Source organism: Dreissena polymorpha, chromosome 9, assembly GCF_020536995.1.
Source record: "Dreissena polymorpha isolate Duluth1 chromosome 9, UMN_Dpol_1.0, whole genome shotgun sequence".
Classification (NCBI taxonomy): domain Eukaryota; kingdom Metazoa; phylum Mollusca; class Bivalvia; order Myida; family Dreissenidae; genus Dreissena; species Dreissena polymorpha.
Window position 1 is genome coordinate 74,035,659 of NC_068363.1, and position 12,232 is coordinate 74,047,890.

The 12,232-nt window shown below is 34.8% G+C and overlaps 1 protein-coding gene across 1 annotated transcript; it reads right to left on the bottom strand.

Moving 5' to 3' along the window:
• Nucleotides 1–321: 321 nt before the first annotated feature.
• Nucleotides 322–11,705, bottom strand: LOC127845550 (angiopoietin-1 receptor-like). Its single transcript, XM_052376563.1, has 20 exons — nucleotides 11,311–11,705; nucleotides 9,496–9,704; nucleotides 9,044–9,210; nucleotides 8,448–8,589; nucleotides 7,647–7,831; nucleotides 7,007–7,178; nucleotides 6,714–6,837; nucleotides 6,150–6,329; nucleotides 5,890–5,926; nucleotides 5,492–5,616; nucleotides 5,038–5,203; nucleotides 4,834–4,887; nucleotides 4,299–4,468; nucleotides 3,792–3,978; nucleotides 3,272–3,391; nucleotides 2,875–3,029; nucleotides 2,337–2,459; nucleotides 2,018–2,132; nucleotides 1,675–1,768; nucleotides 322–1,315 (listed from the first exon to the last, which is right to left on the bottom strand). Exons 2-20 carry the CDS (start codon nucleotides 9,639–9,641, stop codon nucleotides 1,183–1,185), a joined length of 2,595 nt encoding a protein of 864 aa, XP_052232523.1. The 5' UTR covers nucleotides 9,642–9,704; nucleotides 11,311–11,705; the 3' UTR covers nucleotides 322–1,182.
• Between the last annotated feature and the right edge of the window lie 527 nt (nucleotides 11,706–12,232).

The window sequence follows — 12,232 nt, forward strand, 5'->3', positions numbered from 1 at the left end:
TATATTATGACCACTGATACATACATTGATATTTTATTGAATACCTGCTATGCATATATATCTTTTGACTTGTTTCACGCAGTCGTTAAACTTAATTGTCTAAGTTTATAACAAGGATTACTTCTGCTTAATGCTGTTCAGAGCTCTAAGCATTAATTAATGAATTCGTATAAGTATCGCTTAGATATGCTTCAATTAAACATGTACAGTAGTAACAGACATATGTCTACGACTTCCCTACGCACAGGGACGTAATAAGACCCTGTAACTGGGAACGAAGCAATGTCGCCGCAGAGTGTAATAGAGAACGACAACTTCATAATAATTTTATACATTTTATTAAAGTGCAAATGCAAGTAATTTCATAATTAAACAGTGATTTAATTGTAAAGCTAAATTTATGTAAACCCTTAACACCAGCTAAGTCAGAATAGTTAAAAGCAAATTTAGTAATAAAGTAATTAAATAACATGTTATATTACACGTGTGCACACAATCACAAAGATCATAATCTCGCTAAATAGATTACATTATAAATCAAAGAGTACTCAATGTTTCAAGAAAAGATAAATGTATAAGAGTAACATACACGTCTAAGTGTAACACGAATGTGAGGATACCATAATTATATGCTGTAGTGAATATTGTAGTGTAATTCAAATTTTTAGTGTAACATTAATTTTGTTATTAAAACATTTACGTTTTAGGTCAAGATTAACGCTAAAGCGTTACCTAAATATGTTAATGTAACATAAACGTTTAAGCGTAAAATGAAAGGTAAAGCGCGTAACATAAATAATGTCATCTAATTGTAAAATAAAACATAAACTGTTTATCGTAGCATAAATTGTAAGTCTTACATAAGTGACACAGCGTAGCAATATTGGCTCATACATGCTTAAGTATATTGTCGTGTAAAACAATTAAGTGAAAATTAAACGTTCAGATGTTACATTTATGTTCATTTATATTGCAGTTGCTATAATACAAATGTTTTCTAATGTTTACGAGTACACTTTTCCTGAATATAAATATCATTCAGTACGAAAGAATGTGAAAGGGATATATTTTCAAACAACATTTCTTCTCCACTATCCTTTTAAACGCTGATGGTTCAATATTCCAATGCAAATATATATGATTTAGTCTGCAGAAATACTTAACACAGTAACAATAACTCTTCTAGCGTTTATAGTAGTAGTAGTCATCTCCAGGAGAGGCAACAAACATGGTGTCCAGCTCGTTTCTGATTTCAGCAAACGTCGGGCGCTTCCTCGGCTGATAGTCCCAGCATTTGTTCATTACTCCGAACCACCTGAATAACATAGAAATCAAACTACAATGGTTGTTTATGTTGTATTCATAACATGCCACCATTAAAACAAAACCAAATACGTTTGTTATTATCCCTAATTCATACAGCATGTGCACGAAAGGAACCAACTATACACAGATCTATAATTACGAATGCATAACTATGAGACCATACAAAAGAATCCAAATTACAAGGTAACCTCATGTTCTAGACAACCAAATATATATAATCATCATGTAACCTTCCTTAGAAAGGCTACCAGATAAAGACCCTTTTTGGTAAATACGATATAACACGCACGCATTGTAACAAAACATTACTAAAAGTACTAATAACACCAATAACGTCAATATACGTACACGTCATCACACTGTTCCGGTTTCTGCAGACGAACATTCTTTTTCAGTCTGTCTGGAAGGTCACGGCTTTTCACGTTCTCGTACGGAGTTTCACCTGATGACAACAGCACAGTCCAGAAATGTTTAAGCAAGTATTGCAATAAAATAATAATGTTGTATAATTTGTAGGTTTCTGTTTGACTATAAAGCTTGAACGTAATGATTGTATTAGTGTTATCGTTTATCGAAAGTAAATAAAATTCGTTCTTATAGATATAAATGGTTTTTCCAAAAGATTTAATACTATACATATTTTGAGTTAAACATGGTTTTATTAGAAAAATAACCAAGTAAGCTGATTTACCAAGAGAAAACACTTCCCAGAGGACCACGCCAAACGACCAAACGTCACTTTTCTCGTCTGCATCTTTTGTTGACGTCATGCACTCTGGTGCCATCCACTTGATTGGAATTCTCTCCTTTGATGAAATAAAAAAAAAGAGAACAAATGTGACTATTAACAAAGTAATAAATACAATACTTAATAGAAAATATATTATAATGAAAGAATACTAATCAACTTAAGAGTCATATGCATAACACCAATGTATCACATGCTCTATGGACATTGTGATGTCAGTTCTTTGAATCATTGGTCATGATGGTTTCATATATGTTCACACCTTCTTGCCGCTCTCTGCATCCCCATCAGCCTCTTCTTCCGGTTGCGGTCCGAAGCCGTAGATCTTTACTTCGTTCAAGAAAGTCAGCAGGATGTTGCGTGCCGCCAGACGCCGGTGAGTTATCTTAAAATAAAAGCGCAGTTAATGTGTTTATTACATATATATATTTGCTGCGAATTCAAGTAATTGGGTCACATTAAGTGGCGACAGTGCTACGTGAGAATTACTCCTCCCACATTATATTCCAGTTGGTACAGATTCACAATGATATAGGATTAAAATAATAATGCACATTTATAACATATCAAAAACAAACTCTTTGCATAACACGGAAAGACAAAGCAAATAAAGTAATGCTTCAAAACAGTTACTTTTTACCCTACAGTGCATTTATAAGACTCCATAAGACATCGTGATTTCAGTTACCACCAACTTTTTATCAGTTGTTCACTCGACTCCATTTGTTATATTATTATTTTATAAATTCATGTGTATAACGTTTTATGATAAGATTATATTTTATCCATAACATGTGTACCCCTTTCCCAGCCAAGTACTCCATGCCCTTGGCGATGTCGAGTCCTATACGGAAGAGCGTCTCCTGGATGTCCATGGTAACGCTAGACTTATTTTGGACCAGGTACTCCTTCAACGTACCGTTCTCGCAGTACTCGTACAGGATGAAAGGTCCCACTAAGACGCATGAAGGCAATAACATTATTAAGCTATTAAGACGAGTGACAATCTTTCAGTCTGCTTTATAAAATAAAAGCTGGGTTATAAACTCTCAACAGCAAAAACACTAAGAAATCTTTAATCGTACCCGTATAGTGACATTATGTATACCCATGAAAAGCCAAGAGCAGACTTTTGGTCGAATCTTTTGCGGATGTTTAATACTAGAAAGCCAGATATTTATTTCAAAAGAGACTCACTGTTCGTGTCATCGAGGACTGATCCCAAATACTTCAACACGTTAGGGTGGTCACCAACCTTCTCGGATGAAAAGTTGATCTTCGCCTTCATGAGGAAATTATCATTGGTGCCGTTGTTTTCTACATCGAAAACATATTACATATGTATAATTTTATAAGAATTGTAAGCCCCATTTACTCTCAAATTAACGTATATTTCGTAAAATATTTCATAAAATAAAGCTTACACATGCCAAATTAGTATTTCTTATAGCAATAGTCAACATGTCAACGCATATTCGTTGATTTTGAGTGTTAATGGGGCGTTAAAAATATCAATGCTTTCATTTATGTTATGTTATTGCATCATTGTTGTTAAGCTTTGAGATCTGACAAGCTTTGTTTTTGGTTGATGACTTCTCAATAACAATAACAAATGAAACTCCACTAAAACTTCTGTTGCATTTGAGTTGTTCAACGGTTCTTGTTATCAAACTAACTTTAAATTAACGTTCAAACATATAAAAAATGCTACGCATACCTTTTAGAGTTTTAGCCACCACAGTTTTTCCCTGGTACTTGGCTTTGTAGATGTTGGCAAAGTGCCCAGTTTTGATTACCGACTCGAGCACAATATCTCTGCGACTAAGGACCGACTTTGAGGCGAACGTGTCCATACCACCGTACAGGTATAGTTCCTCAGCGGCCATTGACTTAGCTCGATGGTTCTGATATTAAAAAACATATTAATGAGTGTTTTGCAGAATATACCAATTATTTTGTATCTTAAAATATACACTGTACACAACGCAGGGCGTATGAAACGACTTTTTTTTATCACAATGATTAATATTATGTATGACGTCATAAAACGAATCCGTATATAATAGTTCTTCTTTGTTTCCTTTCAATCAATTTTTAGGCAAAAACTAAATCAAAAACACACGTAATTAAAGTTCACATATTCTAAAACATTGGACTTGACAATTTAAATGCAATACACAACGGTAAGTCTACTGTATTAAGTAATATAAAATGTTAAATATACCACATTATATGCCGGGTTACTGTGTCCCTCGCCGCGAGACCTACGGTTAGGACGAACTCTCCTCGTCATCCTTCGTCCAATCTCTCGCGCGCGTTCAGCAGGTCGGATTACACCACGCCGAATGAGTACCACCAGCACCACCACAACGATGGCAACAACAGCCAAAACTCCTGAATGATGAATTCATAAAAGTTAAATAACTTATCGACCTACTTATAAAACGTAAACAAATAAAGCCAATTAATGTCTATTAATATGATAATACTCGTGCAATTGATGATTCATTGTATGATTTAAATTCATGTCTGCTTTAGACATATCATTCAAACCTACAGGGAAAAGATGTTAAAAGACGATAACAGATACATAAAGTAGTTTTGACTTAGCATGTTGACTAGCTAAACACAATTGATCTCAGTTAGGTCAATCTTCGATATTATCGGATTGAGACTGGCGATAGCAGAGTATTACAATTAAACACTACATTTCAGCAAAGCACATTCTTATCCTGGAACGGTCGACACGCCATGCTTACCTACAACAGCTCCAACGACCCCACCGGTGGAGGCCCCATCGCTCGCTTGCTTCTCTGAAAGGCGGGAGAAAAGGAATAACAAAAAAGGTTTTTCATTGTTGAAATACAGTTATATAGTTATGGTAAGCCATTGCACAGTTCAATCATTTTGCTTTGCGTTGATTGTTTTTTATGACTAAAACTTCAATTGTCTAACCCACACACCTGTTCTTGTGGTCACTGCTAGATCAGTTTGCTGAGCACTGCCTCCTTGTGATTGAATATTCAGCCCCAGAGTGTATTCTGTCTCTGGGTCAAGACCCAGAATGTCAAAAAATGTGCTGGTGCCCTGCGTATAGAACGTGTGGAGTACCTCCTCACCGTTTGCGTTCTGTAATAAGTTTTCTAATTATAATGTCATTAATGAATTCTACGTTTTCTACTGCATGTATATCATGCAAACAATGGTATGCTGATGACATACAATAACGTTATCCGAAAAACCTTTTATATAATACACATTCAGAAAATATAGCAACGGGAACATTTGTTCTCACACATTCTCATAAAACAAAATATTTAAACAATAAGTTATCTTCATGTGACACCAAATTACAAAAATGTTGCAACGAAATTTGCTGCCTTGGATTTAACTATTGTAAATGGTGGTCCAACTTGCCCGGCGCGACAGAATGATAAGAATGTCCGCCCTTCCATAGCAGGATTCCCTTGTAGGCAGATCCCATTGCAGTCTAAAGCCAGTCGGTGTCTTGTTAACCACTCGCAGGTTCTGTGGGCCGTTGTCTGAAGATATATTGTTTTTAAACTCTTTCAGTCAAATAAATGCACATGGAAATGCATGTGGTCATTAAATATTCAGTTTTACACAGAAAACATAAGTATCAGTACATAACGTTCACATTCGTATGTATTTCTCTAAAATCATGCTTTCAACATACATCATAAATCTTCAGACACAGATTGTATTCGCAAATAAGTTTTATCGATCGATTGATTATCTTTCGACATGGCAACACATGCAACTACACACTTACGAATGAAAAATTAGACACTCACATTTCTCCAGACCTTGTAGACTGTTTATTCGACCAATCTGTAATGCCAAAGGGGTTATTCTTTGATTTTAGACTAACCATAGTTTTGCAACGTAGTTTTTCTATGAAGTTAAACATTTGAAAGCCCATTACATTTATAAAAGCGTTGCTTGCAACACATTTCTCAAACAAAGTAGTTTCCTCTAACAAGATTGTAAATTGTATCTTCAATTAAGTAAAAATAAATATATCAAAGTATGCACTGATATAATTTAAACATACATCAAAGGAGGTCGTTTTTGAGAGCATGGCCTGGTTGAAGACAGAGACCTCCACCATAGCGGTGGCCGTGTCAAGGTCAGACTTTGTGACAGTCAGCCAACAGTTGTCCAAGTAGAGGGTCTGGTCAGGCAGGAAACACACGCCATCCACTATCTTGCAGAACGGGTTGGTAAGGTCCACCTGGAAGATACGTGTACTACAGGGGTGAATGGAATATTAAACCTTTTCTCGGTAAGTTCCATAGCATTATATAGGATTTCAAATATTACACAGTAGCAATTTAATACCAAACATAAATAATACACGCAAAAAGCTGCAATATATCAAATTAATGTCAAGATAATCTTAGCATAATATAGTTGCAATGAACTTGTAATTTGCGCATTCAAAGACTTGCGTGTAAAAGATGTTTCTGTTTGAGTTTATGCCGATTTTTACAGTATTACAGACATATCACGGCGTAAGTGGACCGCAGACTTGTAAAGACAAGCTGAGCCGACCTCAGCGGCTTCAAGTAAAATATAAGAATATAGTCATACAATTGTATTACGTTTACTCGCTTACTTGCATGTTTGCGGCTGTAAAATTGCTGTACATTTCTTTGGTAGCGCCAGCTTGAGTCTTTACAATAGCTTTGAAACCGATCTTGTGGACTCCACTGCTTCCGTCGGACGCTGCAAAGGTGATTCTGAAAAGGAACTCTTTTTTTATTTTAAAATATTTGAATCGTTATTTTAGTATTCGATTTAAAACAAATGTGAGCATACACAAATTCAACATACGGAATTATTAAAATATATTTATAGTGTTCCCAGTTGCTCGACCCATTAATGACTGTAATTTGAATTAAAACCCACTTGGAGCTGAAGTTGTACGGTCCGTCAGCAATATTCCGTGTCAGACCATAGTCCTTCCCTGTGAGGTTCGTCTGTAGTATTGGTGGCGTGCCGTCTATTTTAACAACGGTGCTGTCAGCCTTTGCGTTACCCATGATGTCCGTTGCCCGTATCCAAACACGTAACGTGTCGCCTATCCACGGCAAAAAAGTCGTAAATAGTGAACCACTAAAAAGCATTGCGTTTCAAACAATAGTTCAACCTTTGTCTACAACAAGTAAGGTACTAACATATGGCCAACACCTTTCAATCAGAGGTAACATACAACATTGCTATTCCAATATTATACTTAATGTATTGGCAAAATGTAAGCATAGTGTATTAGTCTGCGCATTGAATACACGGCACACATCATTCTAAGTACCTAACGACTGTTGCTCTTAGTACACTTAATAATGTTTTTCACAAAAATACGCTGTAAAAAAATCTACCGTAAAAAATAGAGAGCGCTTAATAATCTCAGCTGCACGAAACACTTTAATCGTCGATCAATAAAACTCAGGGTCCATGAACATATTTACAACTTTTAAGGACTTACCCTTTTACAAAAATGATAATGTATGACTTTTTATGAAAGGCGTTATAATATAATATCCGTTACCATCTACTAGTGTTCGTGTTGCAGTAAACGACTCCTTCATTGGTATTTTTTCCCAACCGGAAGTGGGTTCATTCGTATCGGCTGTAGGCTGCCAGACGATCTCGTACTTGATTATTCCGTGGAAATTGGGGATCACCTTCCTTGTTCGGGGCTCCTCGTTGTCATCCAGAGCGTCTGCTACATACCTGTGGTATTTATATGAAAGATGCGTGATTGTATCACTGTTAATCTGATTACGTACATACAATGACGTTTCGATGCGAAAAGGGCATCGATTGTAGCACATGCCGTTCGAGAAACGTCTGTTATGAATGGTGGACGTTGCAAATGTGTTTTTTTTGTGTACAAGTAAGTGCAGATAGATTCACTGACCTAGTTTAAGAAGTGTTAGGCCATTTATTCGGGATGTTCAGATTATTATTTGCACTTTCTTCTCTAAGCTGTGTTACCAATAACTACGGGTGATGTTTCAAAGCAGAATTTGTTTGATTATAGCTGATCAAGGTTGCGACTATGTGTATACACATACATACAAGATACGCGTGCCATGTCAAATAATGTGGGCGTATTGACAAACAAACTAGTCCTGTAAGCCCAACCCAAATATATTACTATTAAAAAATAACCTTGCATTTTCTGCAGCGCTTATTATTTCACCGGAAAATTCATAATCGATGTAATCAGTTATTTTTATTTGTACGTCTTAAATTGTCCATCTAAATAATTGTCGTTGTGTTCATAACGTTAGTGATATTGTTTGTTCAAATCGGTTAAACACTGTACAGTTTATTGGTTTCTTACTTTTGACTGGACAGTACTCCGTCGTCTTGTATCTCGTTAAACTGAATCGGATACTGCTCGATTTCGCCGAGGAAAAGTCCGTCTTCATGCACGTGGTTGACAAAATAATTTGGCCAAGCAACACTGACTGTTACTTGATTACCTAGAATTTTACATATGATCATACAAATTATGCATGTAATTGAAATAAAGAATGCATTAACTATGTTCCAACATGGTTCTTACATTCTTTGTCTGAATGCATACAACGTCTGAATTATAACTTATATACACTTAATTATATTATCGTCATTGTTGGGTGTAAAATTATTCATATGATAGCCATGATTCCTTTTCATGAATGACTGTATTAATTATTCGTTCCATAATATGCTTTTTCCACATTATTAGCATACAATGAAACGGATAATTAATGTACACACTAGTTATGTACTTGTTACTTGAAATAAATTCAATTGTCAATTGAAATTTACAATAAGGTAGGAACTCTATTTACATGTCCCAAATACTCACCAGGAAATATAATAGTGTTTAATAAGTTCTTTCTTCATCCTTCATTATGGCTTTTGATATCATTACATATTATTTTTACTGACCTGTTGCCGCCGGTGTCTGCCATGTGTATCCAGTCTCCTCGACTGCAGACGACACGTACAGTTTGGCGGTCGCGTTGTTCAGTGATACAGAGGAGGTGGCGTCGTACAACACAAACCGGCGGGCGATACGAGAATTGTTAGAGAAGTCACGGACCTCCAAGAGGACGCTACAAACACATTTGGATGATTAATCTGCAACGCCTGTTAATGCAACAATATCATACACGATTTTATCTATTAACAATGTTCTTTCTTTTTAAATACATATTAATTAGAACAAGTTTTGATAGCGGTTGTTTAATACTTTTTGATCATGTCTTATGTTATGCGTGTAACATGACAAATACGTTTAGTAAAAACATTTAACTGTAACTTGATGCACATCGTGGCGTAGCTGACATTCAAGCGTTTTAATAACGCTTTTAAAATTCGCCAAGATAAGATGTTCTCACCTGTACACTCCAGGAGCTGAGGGTGTGTATTGAGGATATTGGATGGTTCCGCTAGTATGGGGTATGACGACAGAAAAGACTGGGTTTAAAGGAGTGATCTCCACGAGACGATGGTCTCTGTTGAATCCAAGCTTGAAGACCTCCATATAGTATTCGCCAACCCCGGAGAGTTCGTCTGTCCACCCGCGCCAATGCGGCCTGATGGGATTCTGTTATTTGTTATATAGAGGCTGGTTGTTTTATTTCGTGGTAAAACCGAGACATAGTTTCTCAGTAAAGGGAGATAATTAACATTTACAAGTGCTCTTGCGCCGAGCAGATTCTCAAAACGTAACCTTTATAGTGCGGTACATCATAAGAAAAATTACACAACAACATCACACACACGCAGGCAGATGTGTGTTTAAATAAAACAAATTGAATTTATTTATCTATGCTCCTAACTCAAATGTGAAACTGTCGGAATTGTACTGGGGAACGTTATACCTAATTAAACATTTACATTAAAATTATTTTAAAATATATTTACTTATTCAGTATTTATTTATTTATTAAGAAAAAGTTTGTTCAAGCATCTACTTTTTTGAAGCTGTATGTCGTTTGTGTGTGCATATATTGGTTGCCGATTCATGTGATGTGCTTTCAAGATTTGTATAATATTTAACAGTTTTGTTTACAGTTATTGAAATAGAAACAGAGTGCTTTAATTTATATGTAAATTTATATATGCGTATAAAGTTAAATAAACACATTGACACAGCATGATGATCAAATTAAAAATACATAACTAAAAACAACATAATTATTCTAATTGTACATATCCATCATATCCATCATATATGCATATTTGTCATCATGAACAAACGTTTGCAAAATCAAATAGTATGTGTAGATGTATTTAAATATGTATGTACGTCTATTGTTCTTAAACTATATTTATGGTATATTTCATATAATTGTATATTTAAATTGTTAAGGTCCTAAACCCTTTTCGAAGCGTTTAAAAAAAGAACGTAAGAATATCGTTCATTGCTTGCAGGATACACATTTAACAAAAAACAACAACAACAACATCCTTGCATAATTGGAGTGGTAAGTGGAACGCTATTTTCAGCATAAAACATAACACTGGCATTAGCAAATATGGCCATTTCGTTGCTTTTAACATCTTAGTTTTTGAAACACCTTGCACACTGTTAGTTTGTACGAGTATGGCCCAAATAATAACAACACCTATGTTTATTAAAACAATGTCATGTAAAAGGTTATACTTGAATTCGGCAACGATTTGTAATATGTGGGGATTTTTAAATAGTTTTAAACAAATTACTTGGTTATTATAACTACACAAATGTAAACACTTATGAGGCTCGGGGAACATGCCCGTAAATAAAAACAAATTCACATCAGTGATCAATTCAATCTAGAAACATTTCTTATGGAAATTAAAAGGGCAAATCAAAATTATATGGTACAAGTAAACAGTAATTTAACGTATCTAGAGAGAAATATATATTTAAGAGATATCAATTATTTAGAACAGGTTATATCAGAAACTAATATGAACGAGCTGCAAACCGAAAATCAGTAAAAAAAAGTGATCTTGAGCGGCAATGCGAAATAAGAAAAATGTTATCCGCTGGAGGATGAACACGGGAAAATGTTTATGAAAACACTTGTAAAATATGATTATGCATAACTTTGCTATATATGATTTATAAAGTAATATTAACAAAGTAAAATTTCAGCAGCATCTGTAAAATAAACGCAGAAAAGTAAACATTATGAAATACAATATTATTGATATCCTCGTACCCTTGTATAAACTTCCGTTATGTTCAATATAGTAGCACCAGGATGGGCAGGTGTTAATGTTCACTTCCGAGCAATGCTTCGGAGCTATAAAGTCGAACCGGAACTCAACCTGTGTGGACAAAAGTTTGAAAAGTGAGTATGACAAGGGACTTTAAAATTGAATAAACTAATTGACTCTCAAGTTATAAGATATATTGCTATTTCTTAAATGCATGTGTCGTATTCAGCTTTTTCAATTAATTACTACTTAGCAGTCAGGAAAACCACATTCGATGAAATTATATGATTTGAAAGCCGTTTCTTTAGTTGTAAGCATACTCCTTTAATACGCTTAAATAATTATGTAATTATGTAGGCAAAATATATATTGAAACAGCTTACTCTTGTTAAATTTGCCTCCAGGCATGCTATTTGAAATACATCTTCTCATATGATTATAACTAATCAAGATATCAGATTTTAAATAAATACATAACCATGATATAATTAAATCATATGCTAAATGTGATGTCGTTATTTACAATTTTACACAGTTAAAAATTTTGTCTCAATAGTCGCATGCGCTGTTCACCATTTTATAACCGAGAGTCCATTATAGTATTTGGTTGCGTAAGGTATGCCTCCCTGATCAATGTTCACGAGCTTCTGGAAAGCCGCCGCTTGTAGACCGGAAGTGAATTGTAAGCCTGTTGGGAACATACGACGGACTACTTTTAGTATAGGCATAGAAACACTTATTTAAGGACCGCTGCTTTGTCCGCATGTTGAAGCAAAATATATACATTGCTAGCAATATTGTTATATTTAAATGTTTTAACTTTATTGATGGCGTTGAATTACATTTATTAGTTTAATAGTTTCAATTTTTTAACTATGCACATCAGCACATTAACTATTCACTCAATGTTTCTGTTTTAATATA

Excerpts from the sequence above, each read along its gene's own strand:
- LOC127845550 (XM_052376563.1), bottom strand. The coding sequence starts at position 9,641 with ATGGAGGTCTTCAAGCTTGGATTCAACAGAGACCATCGTCTCGTGGAG. Across the intron at positions 7,832-8,447 it reads GGAGTACTGTCCAGTCAAAA|GTATGTAGCAGACGCTCTGG; the intron begins GTAAGAAACCAA and ends TAAATACCACAG. Across the intron at positions 5,617-5,889 it reads TCTACAAGGTCTGGAGAAAT|ACAACGGCCCACAGAACCTG; the intron begins GTGAGTGTCTAA and ends ATATATCTTCAG.